The 24,069-nt window shown below is 42.2% G+C and overlaps 1 protein-coding gene across 3 annotated transcripts in view; it reads left to right on the plus strand.

The window, feature by feature from the left end:
- Positions 1 to 19,537, plus strand: part of fam167aa (family with sequence similarity 167 member Aa) — a 26,929-nt gene extending 7,392 nt beyond the window's left edge. The window contains exons 1-3 of one of the 3 annotated variants that reach the window (XM_048596834.1): positions 10,031 to 10,069; positions 10,653 to 11,149; positions 16,400 to 19,537. In XM_048596834.1, coding sequence (XP_048452791.1) covers positions 10,784 to 11,149; positions 16,400 to 16,663 — 630 coding nt within the window. In that variant the 5' untranslated portion in view covers positions 10,031 to 10,069; positions 10,653 to 10,783 and the 3' untranslated portion in view covers positions 16,664 to 19,537. Of the gene's footprint in view, positions 1 to 10,030; positions 10,070 to 10,652; positions 11,150 to 16,399 lie in introns of those variants that run through there. The other 2 variants (XM_020518136.2, XM_020518130.2) reach the window with 2 other exon arrangements.
- Positions 19,538 to 24,069: the final 4,532 nt, after the last annotated feature.

The raw sequence follows: 24,069 nt of genomic DNA on the forward strand, positions 1-24,069 counted from the left end.
CCACCTATCTTCTCCTCTATCCATCTTCTATCCGCCTCCCCCTCTCTCCCTATTTATTTCAGAACCCCCTTCCCCTCCCCCATTTCTGATGAAGGGTCTAGGCCCGAAACGTCAGCCTTCCTGCTCCTATGATGCTGCGTGGCCTGCTGTGTTCATCCAGCTCTACACCTTGTTATAGCAAAAGGTGTTGCTGTTTCAGTATCCACTGAATTCTGTCTCTTATTTTGTATTGCTTTTTCTTACTCTTTCTATTAAAATGTGTCATTTCAAATTTCACTATGTTAAGACATGCTCGCCAAGCCAGTGGGTTTGGTTGCAAACGTTTCGTCACCCTGCTAGGTTACACAGTTAGTGGAGCATCAGTGTTCTGTCCCGCTTGTTATTTATAGCCTCAGTTTGTTCGGGTGTTTGGTACCACTTCCGGTTCTGTTTCTCAGTGGTTTGTACACAGGGTCTAATTCAATGTGTTTGTTGATGGTGTTCTCATTGGAATACCAGGCCTGCAGGAATTCCCTGGTGTATCTCTGTTTGGCTACTGCGATTATCTCTGGACTGTTAATCCAGAGACCCAGATAACGTTCTGGGGACCCCAGATTAAAATCCCGCAACGGCAGATGGTGGAATTTGAATTCAATAAAATATCTGGAATTAAGAATCTAATGATGACCGTGAATCCGTTGCTGATTGTCGGAAAAACCCATCTGGTTCGCTAATGTCCTTTAGGGAAGGAAACTGCCGTCTTCATCTGGTCTGGCCTACATGTGATCTCAGACCCACAGCAACGTGGTTGACCCTTAACTGCCGACAACAGATGACAACAGGAAGACACAACATGACCGGACTCACTAATCACCCTACCGTACATCAAGGATGTTTCAGAGATGACCACAAGACTACTCAGAACCCTAGGTATCAGAGTAGCCCACAAACCTACAACCACCCTACAACTGCTACTGACAAACATAAATGATCCCAAACCCAAAACCGGCAAAAGCGGTGTAATATACAAAATACCATGCAAGGACTGTGAGAAACACAACGTACGTCAAACCGGAAGAAAATTGACAATAAGGATACACGAACACCAACTAGCCACCAAGAGGCACAGCCAATTCTCACTTGTCTCACAACACACAGACAACAAGGAACACAAATTTGACTGGGACAACACTTCCATAATTGTAGAAGACAAACAGAGACATGCCAGGGAATTCCTGGATGCCTGGTATTCTAACTGGAACTCCATCAACAAACACATTGAATTAGACCCTGTACACAAACCACTGAGAAACAGAACCGGAAATGGTACCCAACACCCAAACAACTGAGGCATTTAAATAACAAGCAGGACGGAACACTGACACTTCATCGGAGGCACACTGATGATGTTACCCAGCAGGGTGACGAAACGTTTGCAACCAAACCCACCGGCTCAGCGAGCATGTCTACAACCTCATCCACAACCCGAGTGACAGATCTTCTTGAAAACTTTATTCATTATGTTAAATTTAATCTGCTGAGTTTCTGCCTAGTTCACCAGGCCTTCTCTGTCCTCTTAAAGACTATCACTATCCTTCCCTCCATTCACAATATTTCCAGTGACTAGTGGTAGTCAACACTTTCATGTAGCTATCCGTCCACACTTTTCAGGCAAACTTCAGGCAGTTCCAGTCAGAAACAGACAGAAACTTCATTCATAAATGCTCGTGAGGCATTAAGACCTCCAATGGGCAGCCCAGCAGATGGGTGGCATGGTGGCTCAGTGGTTAGCACTGTTGCCTCACAGTGCCAGGTTCTTCCCTGACCACCGTGTGTCCTGATCAACCTATGCCATGATCAGTCCCTGCCCTGATCAACTCCTGCCTGGTGCAACAAGTTAAATTTCCACTTCTGGCTTCTAATAATTGTCTCTCACTGTAATAAAAACTCCTTTAAATTCTCTTCATTTTCTGTTGATAAGTATGACACTGGAAGTCCAAGCACCATTGCTCCTAGTGTAAAGACTGGGATCTACTGCAAGAATTTTCTTATGCTGACTCTGGGTAAGGATTTGATACTCTATTTTAAATGTTCCTGGAAGTTAACAGTGCCAGTTTGGATGGATCTCGGCTGGCTCAATAATGACATAAAGGTCATTGTAGTAGAGACTTGCTTCTTGAAAGAATTCCAGCATTACAGGTCCCAGCTGTTTATTGCTTGAGCCATCATTTCCACTGTTCTCTGAAGTGTTCTGTCTGCAAAGTTTGGGTAATGACCCAGGCCCAGGTCACTGGGTGGGCCCTACTTCTGCTGCTGAAGAGAGCATGACACTTCCTTTTACCTGACAACATGCCAAGCAGATCACAACCTGGCCAGGTAATTCCCAGCTAGTAAAGCCATCCTCCTCTTGGCTTGTTGCTATTGACACTGGTGACCATGTTTTGACAGATGGAGTTTTTTTCCCAAAACAAGACCTTCTAAAAATTGGCTACATAGGTCAGAATTTGTGTGCCCACATTTATAGGCCTTCTGTACATTTCCATCTGACTATAACTGGTAAATGTCAGAACTGACAGGGTTTTTCAGATCTCACTTTGCTATCAAATCTCAAATCTTTTCCTTACCCTCTCAGAATGTTTTCAGAGCTACAGTCTCTCATTTATGGCATTTTGATCAATTATTTGCGGTACATTTTCCATGGCTCTGACATCATTCCTATAATGGAGTGCCAAGAACTTACAGAACACATCAAAAGTGGCCCGCCCAATGTTTTGTATAATTCAGAAGTCTTCTTTTCCATTATATTCAATGTAACTTTAAACATAAGCCAATTTGTTTCCTTGCGCACATCCACTGTAACGAAAGTCTATGCATTTTCTATGACCCGAAGTCTATACACTCCATCATTTTAATAAGAATCTGACTATTTAGAATATTCATCCTTTTACTATTGTTTTCATATGTACTACACTATAGCTTTGTGTGGTGGTCTTATGGAGCACTGGTCAGCATTCCTGCCTCTGAACCAGAAACTCCATGTTCAGATCCCATCCATTATTTGATGGCCAAGGAGGTGTGTCCATAATGCATCTAAACAGGTTGAATATTAACCTGCAAATCCTTCCGACACATGCCAATGGCAGGCAGCAGGAGCTGGAAAGATTCCTGGTCAGCCATCTGATAGAAAAAATCTTGGACACTCCATCATGCACGTTGCCACAGCACTCCCTGAATGAACTGTAATATGCCACTGCCATATCACAGTTCTCTGTATTGAACTGCATCTGCTATCCATCTGTCCAACAAATGAATCTGTTTAAGTATCCTGCGTTTTTATGCATTCTTTATCATGCCCTCAGTTTAGTATCACTTGCAAACTTTAATATCATTCTAATTAAAAACCAAAAGAGCTGCAGATGCTATAAATCAGGAACAAAAACAAAGTTGCTGGAAAAGCTCAGCAGGTCTAGCAGCATCTGTGAAGGAAAAAAAAAGAGTTAGTGTTTAGGGTCCGGTGACCCAGAACTCGGTGAGTTCTGAGGAAGGGTCGCCGGACCCGAAACGATAACTTTAATATCGTTCGTCGATGTGCCGGTACTTGAATAATTTATATAAATGAAAAACAGATGAGATACCAGTGTACCGCATTGTATAAATGGAAAAGTTATCCGTTCTGAGGAATGGTCACCGGGCCTGAAAAGTTAACTCTTTTTTTCCTTCACAGATGCTGCCAGACCTGCTGAGCTTTTCCAGCAACTTTGCTTTTGTTCCTGATTTACAGCATTCGCAGTTCTTTCGGTTTTGAAACGTTATCCTTCTAGCTTTTCTTTAATCTTTATTCACTGAAGTCTGCTCTGCTCATCTCTATTTGGCTCACCATTTTTAATACATGCTTCCACTGTCAAAGCAAGCTCATTTGTTGCACAAAAATGTTTTCTGAAAGTGGATATATGTACCATTATACTGTTTTGTGATTTCATCCAATTATGGTCATGATAAATAAAATTAACTAAAGAACTGCAGAAATCAGAAGAACAAACAGAAATTTCTGGCAAAACTCAGTAGTTCTGGCAGAATCTAGAAAGTAGAAAGTGACCCTTCTTCAGAACTTCATTGACAAGCAAGAACGATATTTAGTCATGGGAGGCAGTGCAGAAAAGAATTGCAAAACTAATCTCTGGTGTCAAATGACTGAGCTGTGAGGAAAAGTTGAAATATATTGGGATTTTCAGCAGGAAAGGAATAAGACCATTTGACAGGTGAACAGAATAAGTAAATCAAGAAACTGCTTTAAGTTAATTTGAAAGATAAAAACGGGGTCACAGGTTCAAGTTAAGTGAGTAAATTTAGGATCCATATCTAGAAATTCTTCTTTACAGAAATATAGTGACCAAGGTAAGGAGTGTACTGTCAGAATATTAGACATCAAAACCCTCAGAAGTTGCTTTTAGATGCAATAATATAGAACCACCTTTGCAGAATGCCAAATGCATGGGCAAGGGTTATTTCCATCAAATATTTGCAAGGGCATGATAGCGGCAGCTTTTCCTTGGCAAAGGTTTAGTTCCTGAACAGAGCCTTCTTGAAGACCAAATTGGCTAAAGAATTTTATCAAACTGTAAGCTCTCTCAAAAACATGATAGGGGTCAAGTGATTTCTGGATTTTGGAATGTTCTGTATTATAAAATGACATTGGTATATCTAACCACAAGTGTGTGAACTGCAACACTGTTGATATAAATTTTTAACTGGAACATAAAACAGTGATAAAACATAAAGCAGTAATAAAAATTGTTTTACTAATCCAAATACTGTATCTTCCATGTTTCTTCTCCCATAATACACCAAAATGATGCAAATAATATTGAGGTGATACATGGATTAATTCAAAATATGAGACATAATAACATAAGAAGTAAGAGCAAGAATGGATTGTTTGATTCTTCAAGCCTGCTCCACCATTCAATAAGATCATGGCTGATGTGATTGTAGCCTTAACTCCATTTTCCTGCCTACCCCCCCAAAACACTTGATCCCTTTTTTCAATCAAAATCTGAATAATTCAGTCCTTAACATGTTCAATGACTCCACAGCACACTGAAGAATTCCAAACACTCATGATGCTCAACGAAGGAATACCTCCTCATTTCTATCTTAAATGGGACACTCCTCATTTTGAGGCATGCCCACTAGTTCTAGATTCCCTCCATGAGAGGGAACATCCTCTTAACATCAAAGCAATAGAAAAAAGGAAGGGAAGTTCCACCAAGTGGACTACTGCTTTGCAAGGCCATCATGGGCTGAGTGGCTTCTTTCTGTGCTGTAACCATTCTGTGTTTCTATAAAGCTCAGCCACAGCAGTTGAATCCACAGCTTTATTCAATGCACTGATTCAGCAGCTCAGAAGCGTTCCTGCTAACCAGACAATTGTTCTTGTTATCATCAACAGGAAAAAAATAGCCCATAAAGAACTAGCATATCCAGATTACAAGAGAGAAGACTTGAAAGGTGATCAGATTGTCCTCAAGGATCTGGATCTAGTTTTCGTGGGAGGACAATCAATTAATGTAAAGCTTTACATGGAGAAATGGGCTGTGAGGGTAGTTTGTTGAGGTGGGGGATTGGGGTAGAGGCAGGCTGTGTGCAAATGTGCAGCACTGATATCAAAAGGGAATGTTAACTTAGACCAAAGATAGGCCTGAACTGGATGATACTCGCCTAAGGCCACAATCAGGATCGTTCTCAGGTTTGGGTTTCACTGGACACTAACCAGCAAGCTGTAGGAATGATGGGGATACTCTGTCGCTGCCTGCGTACCACTTTTAGATAATAGTAAATCAGTTTCAGGCATAAATCTTGAAAATAAAACAGAGAGTAGAATTTTCCCAGCCATAGCATGGGCAATGGCAAGAAAGTTGGGAGAATGATGTGAGGTGCTCCTTGGCATCACGAGCAATAAATCCCATTTTCCAACCAAGAGGCAAGGTGAGATTCTCTCTAGTAAATGGTAAGAAGTTTATGAGCAGGCATTAACATCCTCATTATTATGCAGTCTTCCATTCTCCTACCCATCAGATAGACGGCGACAATTCCCGACATGAAAGTCAAAATGATAACCTGGTGACTGCAGCTTGCTGCTCGCTTCTCCAGGTTTCCAATTTGGATACAAAGCACCAACATCTCAGAGCATTCTCCATGGACGGTGACCACATATCTCCTGCCCATTGAGATCTCCAGGTTTTTGTGGCAAAGCAGGTTGTCAATTTCCTTCTGTCCCACATATCTGAGAGAATTGACAGGAATCATGCAGGACAGCTGCGGACAGCCAAACTAGTGCTTGTACAGCTGGAGTTTAAGGATGGCACTTATGCCAGGAATCCTGGGAGACGCCGGCCATGGCCTGTGATGAGTGTGACGCCACAAAGTCATGATGCATAGGTGATGAGGAATGCTTGGGAAGATCGTGAGAAAACTGCTAGGACTCACAGAGAGAAACCCTCTGTGAAACTCACCAAAATTGACATTCAGCTGATTTCTCGTAAAATACAGCCCAGAATCTTTCCCTTTCTAGAACAGTCTTCAGCAATACTTGTAAGGGGAGGCAATGGCCTAGTTGTGTTATTGCTAGACTATTAATCCAAAACCTTAGCTAGCATACTGGGGACCTAAGTTCGAATCCTGCCACTACAGATGGTGAAATTCAAATTCAATTTTTTTTTTAAAAATCTGCTATTAAGAATCTACTGATGACCATAAAGCCATTGCCAATCGTTAGGAAAAAGCTGTCAAGCTCACTAGTGTCCATCAGGGAATGAAATCTGCCATCCTCACCTGGTTTGGCCTACATGTGACTCTCACCTGCCCTCTGAAATGGCGAAACAAACCACTCAGTTGTATTAATAGCTATGAAATGTCAGCAAAGAAATGAAAACAGATGACCACCTGACATCAACCAAGCCACCAGAAGTGACAACAACAGAAACAGCCCTGTTGACCTTGCAAAGTCCTCCTTACTAACATCTGGGAGCTGGTGCCAAAATTGGGAGAGCGGTCTCACAGACTAGCAAGCAACAGCCTGACATGGTCTGTAAGATATGATTCCATGAGTGTGACTGTGTCCCAGACACCACCATCACAATCCCTGGATATGTCCTGTCCCACTGGCGGGAGAGACCTAGTAGATGTGCCCTTACAGGTAGGAGGGATTTGCCCTATCTGTCCTAAACATTCACTCCAAACCCCATGAAGTCTCATGTCATTAGGTCAAATATGGACAAGGAAACCTCCTGCTGATTACCACGCACCTCCTCCCTTGGCTGAAGAATCAGTAATCTTCCATGTTGAACAAAATGTACTCTGGGTGGGGGATTTCAATGTCCACCACCAACAGTAGTTCAGCAGCAGCACAACTGACCAAGTTGGTTGGGTCATAAAGGACATAGCCGCTAGTCTGGGCTCCCAGCGTGTGGTGAGGGAACAAACAAGTGGGAAAGACATACTTGACCTCATCCTCACCAATCTGCTGGCTACAGATGCATTTGTCCATGACAGTATTGGTAAGCGTGACTATCGCACAGTCATTGTGCAGAAAACATCCTGCCTTCACGTTGAGAAACCTCCATTATGTTGTGTGGCATTGTCACTGTGCTAAATGGGACAGACTTTGAACAGATCTAGCGACTCAAGTCTGGACATCTATGACACGCTGTGGGCCATCAGCAGCAGCAGAATCATACTCCAGCACAAGCTGCAGCCCCATGGCCCAGCTTATACCCCACTCAATCATTACTATCAAGCCAGGGATCAACTCTGATCCAATGGAGAATTCAGGAGGGCATGCCAAGAGCAACACCAGGCATACCTAAAAATGAGGTATGAACCTGGTGAAACTACCAAATAGGACTACATGTGTGCCAAACAGCATATACATGCACAACTAACAGATCAGATCTAAGCCCTGCAGTCTTGCCACATCCAGTCATAAATGGTGGTGGATAATTAAACAACTTTACTTGAGGAGGAGGCTGCAAAAATATCTCCATCCTCACTAATTGAAGAGCCCAACCTATCAGTGCAAAAGATAAGGATGAAGCCTCCTTCAATGGTTCCCAACATCCCCAGATGCCAGTTTTTCAGCCAATTCAATTCACTCCATATTGTATCAAGAAATGGTTGGAGGCTGTGAATTCTGCAAAGGCAGTGGGCCCTGACATCATTCCGGCAATGGTATTGATGACTTGTGCTCCAGAACCTAGCGGTTCCCATGATCAAGCTGTTCCAGTAGAAAATTGCTCAGGTGTGTCCTATACACAAAAATCAGGACAAATCCAACTCAGCCAATTACTGCCCCATGACTCTACTTGGGCAGTAACCATCTACAATAAGAGACAATCTAACCACCAGCCATTGACATTTAATGGTGTCACCATCACTGAATTCCCCACAACAATGTCATGGGAGATTACCATTGACTAGAAACTCAACTGGACTCACCACATAAATACAGTGATTACAAGAGCAGATCAGAGGCTAGGAATACCGTGTCAAATAACTCACTTTCTGACTCCTCAAAGCCTGTCCATCATCTACAAGGCACAAGTCAGGAGTGTGGTGAAATACTCCACACTTGCCTGGATGGGTACAACTTCAACAACACTCAAGAAACTTGACACCATCTAGGACAAAGCAGCCCATTTGATTGACACCACATCCACAAATAACCATTCCATCCACCACACTTGGTAGCAGCAGTGTGCATCATCTTCAAGATGCAATGCAGAAATTCACCACAGATCCTTAGATGGCACATTCCAAAACCACAACCACTTCCACCAGTAGGACAAGGGCAGCAGATACATGGGAACACCACTAACTGCTAGTTCCCCTCCAAGCCACTCACCATCCTATCTCAGAAACGTATCACCGTTCCTTCACTGTTGCTGAGTCAAAATCCTGGAATCCCTTCTCTAAGGGCACTGTGGGTCTCCCTACAGCACATGGACTGCGGTGTTTTGACAAGACAGCTCACCACCACCTTTGCAAGGGCAATTAGGTATGGGGAATAAATGCTGGCCAGCCATGCCAATGTTCCATAAATGATTTTAAAAACTTGTAAGAGCTGCTGGTGGATCTCTCAATGACCAGTATTGCATTCTCTGCGCGCTTGTATATTTAAATCACACTCAGTTTCTGACATCCAGCAGAGTACCCTATTTTATCTATTCAAGCAGCTGCACACCTGCGTTAAGCAAGACAGTTAAAACCTATTTAAAGGATTGTCTGAAAATTGAATCTGCAGGGGAATGAGTTTACAAAATACCCACTGGCTTTTCTCTGTCAATCATTTACTTTTCAAATGACAGGTAGCAGCTGGCTGTTGAAAATCGCTGACCTCTGAATCATGGTGCTGACAGTTAAGGTGGCAATTAACAAAGGACAGAACTGCCCCTCAGAAGCAGGGTATCACTTACATCTCATTTTGTGTGGTCGGCTGTCTTACATTTGGTGAAGCTGGAGATTCAGCATCAAGATGACTATCAATGCACTGGTGGGGGGGTGGGCGCAGGCCTCTCTTTATTTTCCGCTTTGTCTCAATCACATAAGCTGAGAGCAATATACGCAAAGCATAAAGCAATACATGTCAACTGTTTTGCAACAGATAGTTTATCACAGTCATTTTTAGTTGCTGTGAATCCCAGTCTTCATTTTCCACTTTTTGTCAGCAGTTTTCATTTGTAGTTGGTGCAATGTAGGTGGAAGTCCTTGACAGTTATAAAAACATTTCCCAGCATCCAGCAATCCTTCATTGGATTGTAGAGTTCTCCCAATCAGCTGCAGCAGCTTAGGCATAAAACCTAGTTAAAGCTGTAAACAGGGTTTCCAGCCATCCCTGCCAAATTTGCACTGGCTGAATGGAAGAGCCCACAAGTAGATTCATGATGTTCATCATTGTCTGCAGTGTTTTTTTGTCTTTGCTGTAACTGCACTAGTACTTCCCAGCAGAAATGCTGTATTTCATAACAAATTTCTTTGCGTTTGTGAATTGTGTAGCCTAGATTTGGTATTATTGCAACATCGGCAACCAAAAAAGGTAAGAAAGGACTTTGAATTTGATAACAACGTGTATTTACACTAAATATAGTAGTCGATCATTTGATGATATCTGAATTCTGACTATCATTTTAGAGTTCATTATTACGTTGGGCAGTCAACCAGCTATTGCATTGGTCACATAGAAATGTGCTGTTTCGAGACGCACGCAGCCAGGAGAAATTAAAGCTTTGTCTTTTGTATAGTTTCAATTTGCTTTTGTGCTGCTTCTATTGATATCAAGATTTTCATCAGAACTTTTAGGATCTATATTTAAAGAAAATTGGCAAAAATATTAAGGTGTCACTGTAAAAGCAGGTTATTTTAGTTCATAAATAAGACAAAGAACTGCAAATGCTAGAAATCTGAAACTAAAACAGAAAGTGGAGAAACTCAGCAGTCTGGCAACATCGTGGAGAGAAAGTAGAGTTAACATTGAATCCAGTAACTCTTCTTCAAATCTAGTTATTTTACTTCATGCTGTATTGTGAATAAAATGTTGCACTATAAAGAAATGCCACTAAAACGCAAAGCATTAATAATATCTCTAAAGCAAACTTATAATTAAATCTTGTTTCCTCAAGGAATTTTACATTAAATGAAAAGAAATTTCAATACTGGGAGTTTGAAAACTTTCTAACCACAGCTCATCAGAACAGGATTTCGGAGAATCTGTTCTCTCTTACAGAAACAGCTACAGTTTAACAAAGACACAATGGCTACACAGTCTGTGCCAAAACTTGAAGCAAAGCTTTTCGAAGACGGACAGGACAACCCAGAGAGTCAGAATGATGACCATCTGAGGAGTCTGAAAGCACTCACTCAAAAACTGAGGCTTGAAACCAGAAGACCTTCCTATTTAGAATGGAAAGCCAAACTTGAAGGGAAAGACTGGAAAAGCCCAAAGCCAGAGGACCAAGGGCTGGTAATGACAAAGAAACCCAGTGAGGAGCCCAGTAACTTCATAAGAACACAAAAGCAGCTCAGTGGGAGTTCTGTCAGTGATGGCAACTTTACTTCAGGAAAATTTAGTGGCTTTGAGAATATGGATGAAGCACTAAGCTGGCTCCGGAAGGAATTGGTAAGTTCAAACATGTTCTCTTTTATTCTTAAGATTAACAAGACATGCTTTCCTTATCTGGCTCTCTTAAAGGAGCATTGCTGAGCAAAATGGATAATACTAAGATGAACTGGTGTAATTATTTTTGCCCTGGTTTTACTTCAGTTCAATTTACTTCAGCTTTAAATGTTACCTTTATAATCGAGTTACCGATTTGCCTGAAGAATTATGCTAGTGGCTCAAAGCTGCTATTCATCTGTCCCTATTTTTGCCATAAAGCAGATTGAGCCCCGTGTACATGTCAACAAATTTCACAGTAAAGATACCTATCTCAGTCCATCATTAAAACGTATTATTTATCCAGCAAAACACTATTCACAAGCACCAAAGTAGCAACTTTGCATTGAAAGAACAAACTCATTTGCAGCAACAACTTGCTGAATGTGGCCATTCATTTCAAAGAAAATATAGTTATTTACCAACATAGTGATGCAAATTCAAATATATCAATGGGTAATGAAATATAAAATAAGGCGGTGTTCATGAATATCAATGCATGCATGTCTTTAACTACATATGTGATGGAATACTCCATGGATGAGTTCAGCTCCAACAATACTCAAGAAGCTTGACACCATCCAGGAACAATGCAGCCCGTTCGATTGGCACCACATCCACAAATAACCATTCCCTCCACCACTGACGCACAGTAGCAGCAGTGTGCAGTATCTGCAAGATGCAGTGAAGAAATTCACCAAGAATCCTTAGACAGCACCTTCCAAACCCATGACCATTGCCATCTTAAAGGGCAAGGGCAGCAGAAACATGGGGACATCATCTCCTGCGGTCCCCCTACAAGCCACTCACCATCCTGACTTGAAAATATATCCCCGTTCTTCCAGTGTCACTGGGTCAAAATCCTGGAATCCTTCCCTAATGGCATTATGGGTCTACCTGCAGCATATGGACGCAGCGGTTTCAGAGGGCACCTTCTCAAGGGCATCTTGGGATGGGCAAATATATGCTGGCCCAGCCAGCGATGCCCACATTCCATAAGTGATCAAAAAAAAGTGAAAAAGGAAAACCTATCAAGAACATTTTGTAGCACAGGCAGAAAAGGTTTGCATGTCACTATCTGTTCCTGATATTAACTGACATGTGTTTGGGAGTATCTGTGTGTAGGCACTACACATGTTGTAACACCAACCAGCGGCACTTCATGGCCACAGATGAGGCTCCATGGATGGAGGTCTACAATAAGAGCCTATTGCACCATATAGAAGCCTTAATGTTTGGCTCCGTCTGTGCACAAAGGTGTAGTTGCCAAAGAGTTGTCCAGCAGTGGCAGTGCCAGAGCAGTTCAACATAAAGAGTCAGTGCTTAGGATGGCCAAGGAGTAGGTACCTGTGGCCAATGTTCTTTCCCTTTAGAAGCCTGATAATCAATTGTTACTACAGCACTTCCTTCACAGGTCGAATCACCTACCTCATCCACTCAGAGTGTGTTCGGAGCCATTTTCTTCCCCATTGCGCACTTTCGATATCCAGCACAATGGAAGACAACAGGGAATGATCCTAAGCCAGTGACTGTCAATCTCAGCCTGAGCCCCAGACATCCACATTTTCTTTGTGGTAGCCCATCCCCACAGGCTTCACACTTCACCAAGTTCCCACCCAACCTGTCTACATCTACCTACCTTTCCCACACAGCCACTAGCATAACATATGACATGATCATGCCTGGTGTGGTTATACACTGCCCACCCACTTGAAGATGGCGTGCTCCTAAATGTGGACCAAATCCCCAGCACTACCACCACCCAGCCCCCCAACTCCACCCCCATTACACTGCTCCCAGCCATGCTTTCCCGTGTCACCCATTTGCAAATCTTGCTGCCACCTCCCTGCCCCCATGCACAGTGGTACTGCACCCCAGCCCAGAGCCTGTAACCCCAGTCCCCAAGACCAACCTGCCACACTCAGTCCTGCAGCAGAGGCCACACATCCCACCTCCTTTCAGTTTCTGTGGACAGATCCAACAGACTGACCATGGCCCACTCCCTCGAGTGACATGACAAGACATCCACGGGCAATGTGTGCCCAGCACTCTGACTGCTGCATGTATATCCCCTTGACATGTTGGCCCAACCCACAAACATGCTGTTATGAAGCCAAAGGACTTACCCACTCCCTAGACTGCAGAGATACAACCCCTAACCAATAAAACACTGACCAGCTGCCTGAGCATGGCCAATCCCCTGGACTGGCATCAGTGTCTGTGCTTGGCTTAATGGGCCAGGACCTCCTGACTATCAGTTGCCTCCATGAGCTTCGGTAAGGACAAGTCCCCCAAGAGTTTGAGACATGGCTGTCTACTTGCTGCATGTGCATTCTGTTTGTTACATAACCTGCTGGTACATGATGCAGGTCTGACATTGATCTAGCACAGTGCCATACAGTAAGATGTGCAGCCCCCTTGGCTGAGAACTGCTCAGCAGCAGTGCAGGCTGCTTGTTTTTGTGACTGTGTGAATCAACACAGCAAGGCAAGGTAGAGATGGTATGGGCAAGATTCCCCGAAACTATGCAGCTGCTCAGCCACGTGGAGATTTTGTACACATCGACCGACGGATTGACATTTGGATCAAGAAGCCACTGCCGGTTATAATCCTCGGAAGTCCGCGCAGCAACAGAAAAATTAGAGGGAATGTAGGCTATGAGTGTACAGGTAGGTGCTAAGTGAGTGAGGGCTAAGATGCAGCCTGATCCAATCTGTGAGCTGGGTGCCTGTCCATGCATTGAAAGTGTCTCTCATGCAGCCTTTCAGTGTCAGTTGCTGATGTGCCTGCAGTTCAAGTCTATGCTTCCAGAGTTCACTGCCAAGTGGGTATTACAAGTGGCAGCATGATGCTCTTCGGAGGGTCAGTGTAAACTCAATGGGCCAAATGGCCTACTTCCACAGTGTAGGGATTCTACGACCGAGGGTTGGGCTTCCTCTATTCAAGACCCACTAAGACTGCAAGTAGGCCCACAAAGCTTGAAGGTGGGCATCGAACCAAGGTAAGTTCCACATTTCCGGCAGGGAAGGATCAGGTGCCCTGGAGATGAGGTGGGGTTGATAAGGAGTATTGGCTAAGGGAGCAGGTTTTAGCAGGGAAGCCCAAATATTCAAAAGTTTGGTGTGGAGCACTGGGGATATGTAGTGTGTGCATTTCTTTAGGCGTTGCCTGTTAAGCTCCCAAAAAAAAGGACAAAAAATGGCAATCTCACTCTTATCCATCTTTCATGGTATTATGGCAGTGGAAGTGGATTATGGGTCTTACGTGGGCAATAAATTACGATGCAAGGGTCTCAATAGGCCTAAGGGCGAGAAGATTAATGAATGCCTTTCCCATCCCTAGTATTCAGGGGTGGACAAGAAGGTGGTGGGCTACCATTATGACATACTTTACGAGCCACCTCTGCCCCATGCCCTGAAAACACACACGTAGGCTGGGACTGTAGGATACAGCCCAGACATATTCACAACATTAATAGCACAAACATTTAGTTGTATTGATTTCTACGCACCAATTAAAAACTGATGCAAATTTGCTTTTTATTAAATTGGTGGCAAATATTAGTAAAATCTATAATTCAGCTTCATTTCAACAAATCACCTTTTAATCATTCAGGGAGCGTGAGTTGTTGGCTGGCCCATTATTTATTGCGCATTCCTATTCATTCTTGAAAAGGTGGTGTGAGCTGCCTCCTTGAACCATTGCCGTCTATTTGGTGTATGCATGCTGTTGCATTGGGTGGGGGGGATAGTTCCAGGATTTTGACCCAGTGACACAAGGAACGGCAATATATTTCCAAATCATGATGTTGAGTGACTTGGAAGGGATTTTGCAGATGGTGATGTTCCCATGTATGTGCCACCCTTATCCTTTGAAATTGTAGTGGTCTTGGCTTTGGAAAGTGCTTTCTAAAAAGCCAAAATGAATTTCTGCACTGCATCTTCTAGATGGTGCACACTGCTGCTGCAGTGTGTTGATAGTGGAGGAAATATATGTTTGTGGGGCTCAGGGGAGTCAGGAGGCAAGTTACTTGCTACTAAGATCCCGAGCCTCTAACCTACTCTTTTAGCCATAGTGCTGAATTTATATGGCTATTATAGTTCAGTTTCTGATCAATGGTAACCGCCAGGATGTTGATAGTGAGCGATTCAGTGATGGTAATGTCATGGGGAAGTGGTTAGATTTGCTGACTTGGAGATAGTCATTGCCTGGCACTTGTGCGGTGCAAATATTACCTAGCACTTGTCAGCCCAAGCTTGATATTGTCTGGGTCTTGCTGTATTTGGACATGGATTGCTTCAGTATCTGAGGAGTTATAAATGGTGCTAAACATTGTGCAGTCATCATAGAATCCCTCCACTTCTACATTAAGGTGGAGGGAAGGTCATTTTTGAAGCAGCTGAACTCCTGTTGAGTTGTCCTGGAGTTGAAATGATTGACTTCCAACAACCATAACCTGAAAAAAAAAGTCCTGAAGGTTCTCAAGTCTTGAAGACAAAAGGTATCATCAGTTGATGATAAGTGATATTAGGATAATTTAATGAATTCAGCTATAGGCAACAAGTAGATGATAGGCAGCGGACTGTTTGGAAACAAGAAGGGACGTGGAGTTCAATCTTCCCAAAAAGGAGTAAGTTTATTAAGACATGAGTGAATACTGATATTAGGGTTCCATATACATGACTTATGGATCAATAGAAGGATTGCCTTACTGTTCTATTACACTGCCCATCTTCAATTTGACAAGAGTAATTAGCACACAAAGCCCATTATTATTTGAAAATGTAATCTGCCAGAAGTAAAATGTCAATTTTAAGTGACCCCCAAACATATTTTCTAAATATATTTGGTTACGGCATGGTTTTTAATCAAGGACAGAAGGTCCTTTCAGCTCAGCTGATCTGTTCCTCAAGGCACAGGCATAACTCAGAAGCATGGCCCAACATTTTGTGCTTCTGCTGAGAAGAGCAATTGAGAAAATGTGATAACAAGGTGTGGAGCTGGAGGAACACGGCAGGCCAGACCACATCAGAGGAATGCATGCTCTGATGCTGCCTGGCCTGCTGTGTTCCTCCAGCTCCACACTTTGTTATCTCAGACTCCAGCATCGACAGGTCCTACTATCTCTAATTGAGGAAATGTGCCTATTTATTGAACTCGTGTGACTGTGTTTTTGCTGCTTGTACTAATCCACAGGGTTTCTTTTTAAACCAGACGGAAATGCGTCTGCAAGATCAGCAGCTGGCAAGACAATTGATGCGTCTTCGTAGTGACATCAACAAGTTGAAGATTGAACAGACCTGCCATCTTCACCAGCGAATGCTTAATGATGCCACCTATGAACTGGAGGAGAGAGATGAACTGTCGGATTTGTTTTGTGACTTCCCAATGACGAATGCCTTCACACTTTCAGCACCCCTCAAACTTATCGGTGTTACTAAAATGAACATTAATTCCAGAAGGTTTTCTTTGTGTTAGACTTACTGAAAGCACTGTGCAATTCAGACTGTTAACAGTTTCTCTTTGGAGATGACTGGAGTAAGCTTCAGCAGTGCAGAGAAATTATGCAGAGGATTGTTCCTTTTTCTAAGTTTTTGTGGCCTGTTTTTTGCAGTCTTGCCTTCAGCCTTTTCTGAAGACAGCAACTTTTGCTGCTGTATCAGACAGTGTGTAATGGAAACCCTCCAAATAGGGTACCTGCAGGCTATTTGACCACAAAATCCAATCTCCTCCAACATATAATAGGAGCCCGCACCATTGGAGGTGAGAAGCATTAAACCTGGGAAGATTTTTACACTTCCCATCTCTAGGGATCCTGTGACCAATTCTGTCACCCAAGCCAGGTTCCAGTGATGAAATATCTTACCTTCTTAGTAATCAGGAGAGAAGGACTTTGAGGCTGAATGCAGTATTACAATATTCATGGAAAAAATGTAAACAATTGGTAATTACAGCTGGTTTTAGTCAGTTTCTTGAAGTGGGTAATTTACAACCATAGTGCAGGTAGAAACAGGCAGTTATGGATTGGCTGCTCATTATACAGCCCACCGAATTTTCCAATCTGGAGAAGGTAACAGAAGGGATAATCGAGCGCAAGCACCAGTTTCCCTCATTGGGCCAATATCAAGCCAAAAAATATATGGCGGGAGGGCCTGTAAATAGAACCACTGGGTTATCATAGCCCATCATTGGTTTATAATTTTAAAAAACACTGGGACAGTACTTCTACAAACTGTAGAAAATGCTTTCTGACACCATTCTTGCAGTCTGTGCGAAAATCGCTCTCCTCTTTACCCAGACCATACCGGAATTGGGTCATGAACTCTATTGGTGTGCAAATTGGGATCCAGTAATGTTCACATGATTCAATTTGCTACTGGAAGTGTACAGTTAGAAAGCTGGAATTTTCAGAGCACCGTTAATGTTTAGACCAGGTAATTTGCTTCCTCCTCAGATGTCCCTAACTAAAATCTGAAAACGGCAAACATACCTTGAAATGAGACTCGGCCCCATAAAGAGGTTAATTAGTCAAATCTCAGAGACACTGCAGTAAAAATTCAAGTCAGATTTTTGTAATCAAATACTTACCAAAGCCAATGCACTATAGTAATTTATAAAAGGGAAGCAGTTAGATTAATTAACTTTGTGAGTATGATCCTGATAGTTGTGTAACATAGCTAGTTAAAACAGCAATACATTGTACTGTGCAGTATAGTGAGATACTGTTTTATACTTAGAACTCCCAAAATGAAGAGTCCTATATTCTCGTCAAGATTTCACTCGGGGCTGCCAATCACTGCCAAGGAATCACTGACAGCCTGTTATCATCATTCCTAAGTAACCAGCAACAGATAAGCGTTGACCAAGATCCAGAAATGGTTTGCTTGTCTGTGTTTATCACCTGCAGAATGGGATATGAGGTGTAAAAAAAACCAACAAAGGGAAGATAAGAAAGTACAAAACAGTAAACAAGAAAAGTAAAGAAAGCTAATCAAATTAATTTCTGATTTGATGCATATTTGTCTCCACGTGTTAATGAATCTCAATGCAAAGGAAGTCAAGATTTCTTACAGACTTCACAACAATGTTTAAATTGATTCATTAAAGTTAATTAAATTAATGGGGCCATCGTTCTGCTGGGAAACAACCCCCTGGAACCATAAAGGCAAATAATAAGATACAAATTAAGGAAATACCTGCTCTTAACATGGTAGAATGGAAAGCCTGAGCAATCGTTCACAGAGAGAATTATTGCACAGGCCAAAAAGGAGCAGTAATTTTGTGCAGAATGTTGGCTGTTTGTAATACAGATAATGCAGAGGGGTGAGTATTCTGCAACTGCTGGTGGAAGACCTAGGCCAATATTTTAAGTTCCCATGAAACTTCAGTTTCCATTCTTTTCACAGTTTTTTCTCTCTCTTCTGATAGCAGCGATTTGTCTTGGAGAATGGTTCCATGGGATTAGTAACCATTCAATTAATTTTAATTGGCTACTCTTCATGAGTCTAAGCAGACTATTTGTTCAATCAAGCCTAATGCCCATGCAAAACTTCTGGGAGAGTTAAAGTTCACTGGAAACTAACCAATGAACTGTTAATGTTCCTAATCTGTATGGTTCAATACCAAACCATTGAAACTCAGAGGGAAAATTAACACAACAAGTCATATTTTTCTCATGATTAGTACTGCATCTTATTCAATTCTTGATTTTTTTTTGTCAAAGTATTATTACACAGATGAAAATGGACATAGACAGCCATGCAAGATCTATTTGTCACTGGCTGACAAAAGAAGCAAGAGAGAGTGAACAAGGCCCAGATAGATATGTCCCTCTCTATATGATAAAATGCCTTCTGTGTACAAGTATTTCAAGTATTTTGTTTTGATTTACAAAAAAAAAAGTGAATATTTGAAAGAAATGTCCTTGGAAAATTAGCATAGGTACTGCTAAATTAACACATAGTTAAGAAATGTTTGATAGGAAAAAATCCATCTGAGTAACAAACAGCATGTAACCAACCATACTGTAACATCCTGATACAAATACACTGCTGGCCATGGACAAATGCTGATATGATATGACATTGATGTTCAGCAATGGCATTTCATCCAGAATGTATTTGTTTCAAGTTCAGAAAGTCAATAACTAGCCACAATACCTTGTATTTTTTTTGGTCCTTTGGTGGCATTAGTAATTGTTTGGCTTCACACCAAAAATAGCATTATATCGTGACGTGATTCCCATTGAAGAATCAAAAGCTCTCTTTTCCATTTCTCATTTTAAATTGATCAGTTATTCTTATTGTCAATCTCCATTGAATAAAAACAAGTTTCTCCTCATCAGTAGCAATAATTTTGTTGTGGCATCATCAAAATTAATAAAAATCTGTTAGAGGAAACCAAAGTCAATTTTAATTTTTACTGATTCTGATCAAAGGTGGTGGGATTTCCCATTGCGATTGGAAGAGAGAAATTCTGTACTGTCATTGTGCTGCTTGGATAAGTTCTGAAGTGTTGGGATCCTTACTAGGCGTGGAGTGAAAACTGCTATTTCTCAGCAGATTTTGGTTCTGCTGGACCACAGGATTCTGTGGTTAATCCAAAACGTTACCAGGCAGCCTTAAAGTACTGATACTAATGCAGTGGACAGAATCATCATCCACAACCCCAAATCTTAACTTCTTGGAGATTTCATGTGGTGGAAATTTATGGATCCAGACTCAACTAAATTCCAAGCTCCCCTGGGTTTTACCCTCGAACTACAGTTTCACCTTCCTCATTTCAATCTATTTAAATTGTGGCTTTCTCCAGAAAGTTAGTTTTCTTACTGTTCAGTCCTGATAAATGCAAGGTACAAACCTTTGACTTCAAGTCTTAAGAGCAATGTTTGTGCTATCAAAATTATGCAAAATTTGTGAGCTCCTTTCTTTAGTACTGTACATTATGTGACAATTAACTGTGCATGGCAGAATCAGAGCAACGTTACAGTGCAAAAGGAGGCCATTCATGCCTGCATCTACTGTTCACACAACCATCATTACATGGCAACACCAGCATCTGGAAATTCCCCTCCAAACCACTGACCATTTGACTTGGAATTATATCACTGTTCCTTCACTGTCGTTGAGTCCAAATCCTGGAATTCCCTCTCTAAAGGGCTTTGTGGGTCTACTTACAACAAATGGACAGCAGCAGTTCAATAAAACGGTTCACCACCACCTTCTCAAGTGTATCTAGGGATGAGCAATAAATGCTGGCCAGCCAGCGAAGCCCACAGCCTGCGAATGAATAAAAAAGATCACTGTGTAGTAACAATCTGCTTTTCCACCATACCCTTGCACACTATTCCTATCCAAAACTTTTATGTAAAGTGACAAATGTCAGTCTCGAACTGACACCCCAATATCTCTGGCCTTGAAGGAGCTGACAGCACCTTCTACCCCCATGCCTACCACCCAATCCTTCATTTGGACTAGAGTCCTCACCAGCCCTATCTCCAAGATCCTGCTGGAGTTGACACTCTACACCACCAATCCTTGCTGGAGTCAATACCTCTTTGCCATACACAGTCCGGGGGGGTGTAACAAACCCCCAGTCCAGTCCATCCCTGCTAAAGCCACCGTCCTGACTGAACCCAGTCCTGCTGAACCCAGCATACTGCTAACTGCACCTACTTCTGACACAGTTCAACCCCTCAATGGCGCCCTCAGCATCCCTACCCAATTGCCACACTGTCCACATGGCGCACTACCCCTTAACCTACCCACCTATTACCCTATCCTTCACTTAGCTTGCACACACAGCTTCCCTTTCACTGTGAAGGCGACTTTGGGATTTTTAACTCGTGAAGTACAGCAGCAAGTATTGTGAAAAGGGGCATGTCTTGTAACGTTACTCCTGCAGCGAGTGGATTTCTCCCCGATATTTCTGACTGATGCATTGGGGACAGGCTTTTGTTGGATTCTTGCCAGAGAAAAACAAATCGCCGACAGGTAAGTAGGTAATTATAAAGATGATTACTGTCAGTCAAATCTGACCCGATTGTAATTGGAATATTGAGCCAAGAGAATTCCTTAGTACTTCCAACACTTTGTGTTTTTATTTCAGATTTTCAGTACGTGCAGTACTTTGCTTTTATTTAACTGGGGAACTTATACATTGTTCCAGCACCAAATGTCAGACAAGCAGCCTGATGCAGTCAGTATCAATATGGTAGAGGGATTGAAAGAGGTGAGAGTTGAGCTACATGTAAATCATTAAAAGTGCTTTGTAAATACACTTTGTTGCTGTGGTAGCTTGTATTAGTCGCTAGGGCTCAGGAACAGGAACATAGATGTTTCTTTCTATCCCCATTGGTCTCTCATATATATTTTTGATAACTGAGCTATGGTGAACTTAATTATCTGTTGTTATACCACTGATTTTATCTTTGGATTGGATTAAGCAAAGGTTTTCATAGTTTTATCATCCTGTTTTGAAATTCTATGCAATCAGGATCTACAGCCAGCAGATTTACAGGAATGCAGCTGATCGGAGACATTTAAGTTTGATTTTATAGGCTAAAGTCTATAGTATTAATGATTCCAAGCTTGATGAATCAGTAACATGGAGGTCCCTGAAGCCGGCATCTAATGTTTCTGCTGATGCCTTCATATTTCACTGTAAAGCTGCTATTGGCATTCAAGCATAAATGTAAAGGAGAGAATGGTACACAAAGGATTGATTTGTCTAGATAAGAAAATAAACAATGTACTGCATATGGCATTGTAGCACTACTTGGGCAAATGGTCTCACATCAGAACAACAAATGTTGAACTAATACATTGCTGCAAAACAAGATATATTTATAGCTGCCGTATTAATATGATATAGTTAAACATGTTCTTGCCTGGCAGCAGTATTGTTACAGCAGAGGTGTCTGTCAAGCAGGATATTGGTGGGAACATGTAGCAACAGTAAGCCACTGAGGGACAGAATGTGTAGATGCATGAAAAAACACAAGTTAACACACATGAGGTCCAGCTGCTGTAAAGCAACCAGTTATAAGGATATAGGTCACTTAGAGATAGTAAGGAATGCTGGAGTCAGAGATAACACAGTGTGGAGCTGGAGGAACACAGCAGGCCAGGCAGCATCAATGGAGCAGGAAAGCTGACGTTTTGGGTCAGGACCCTTCTTCAGAACACACTGTGTTATCTCTATATAAGCTTATAGGTTCTCAAGTCTGCCACTTCCAGTTTAGGAGGTACAATGGTCAGGAATTTGTTTCATTTGATTTTCCATTCCTGACATCAAATGTACACCTTTGTCATTTCCTGTGAGTGTACCCCACTCTGACATTGCTGTTTATTCATATACTTTGTGATGCCCTGGTCCACTCCTCCATCACTGCTAACACTCCCCATGGCATCTTCACATCCAATTGCATAAGGTATAATACTTGTTGATATATCTCCCCCCACCTGACTGTCCAAGGCTGCAAACAAATCTGCCAGGGGAAGCAGTGTTTCACTTGTAGTACTTCTTTCAGATTAGCCTACTGCATTCACTGCTCACAATGCTGTCTCCTTTACAGTAGGGAGGCCAAATGCAGACTGGGTGACTGCTTTGCAAACACTTCTGCTCTGTCTGTAGGAATGACCCTGACCTCCAGCTGCTTGCCATTTCAATAAACCACTTTGCTCTCATGTGAACATTTCAGTCCTGAGCTTGCTGCTGAGTTCCAGTAAGGCAAGCTCGAAGAACAATACCTTATTTTTCACTTAGGCACCTTACAGCCTCTAGTACACAATATTGAATTCCATAACTTCAGAAACTGACTGCATATCTGTTCTCTATTTTTCTTACATTGTCTTCCCCTGCCCCTCCACATTCTTGACTTGTTTGTACACAAAAACAGAAACTTGCTCAAAAAACTCAGCAATGGCAGCATCTATGGAGAGAAATCAGAGTTAACATTTCAAGTCCAGTAGACCTTCCTTCAGAATTGATGGTAGGTAGGAAGAAGTTGTTTTTAAGGTGGGTGGAGTGGGTAATGAGTAAGTGATAGGTGAAGATAGAGCCCAAAGAGAGAGAAAAACAATTGGACAAAGGAGTGCATAACAGTTGGCCTAGCAGAATGAACTAATGGGGACTATTAGTGGCTGACGATGGGTTGTGTCTAATAGCAGACCATGTGATAACAAGTCCTGGCGTATGGGCATGGGGGAACACGTGGAGAGGGTGCTCAAGCTCTAAAATTGTTGAACTTGATATTGAATCCAGAAGGCTATACAGTCCCCAAGTGAAAAATGAGGTGCTGTTCTTCCAGCTTACTCTGAGCTTCGCTGGGGCACTGCATCAAACCTGAGACAGAGATGTTGACCAGGGATGTTGCGCAAGGAGTTTCCATCACTCTGCTATAGAAGAGGGGTTCAGAAAAGATTTACCAGGATTTTGCTGGGAATGGAGGATTTGAGTTATAAAAATATGGTGGATAGGGTGGAACTTTTTTCACTGGAGCGTAGGAAGTTGAGGGGTGACATTATAGAGGTTTATAAAATCATGAAGGGCATAGATAAGGTGAATAGCAAGGGTCTTTTCGCTAGGGTGGAGAAATTCAAAACCAGGGGTGTATTTTTAAGGTGAGAGGAGAAAGTTTTAAAAAGCACATAAAGGACAATTTTTTTTTTTTTACACAGAGACTGGTTCTTGTGTAGATTGAACTGCAAGAGGAAGTGGTGGTTGCAGGAATAGTTACAACATTTAAAAGATATTTGGACAAGTACATAAATGGAAAAGGTTTGGAGGGATATGGGCCAAACACAGGCAAGTGGGACTCGTTTAGTTTGGGAACATGTTCGGCAGGGTTTAGCTGGACCGAAAGGTCTGCTTCCGTGCTGTAT

Source organism: Rhincodon typus, chromosome 5, assembly GCF_021869965.1.
Source record: "Rhincodon typus isolate 14 chromosome 5, sRhiTyp1.1, whole genome shotgun sequence".
Lineage (NCBI taxonomy): Eukaryota > Metazoa > Chordata > Chondrichthyes > Orectolobiformes > Rhincodontidae > Rhincodon > Rhincodon typus.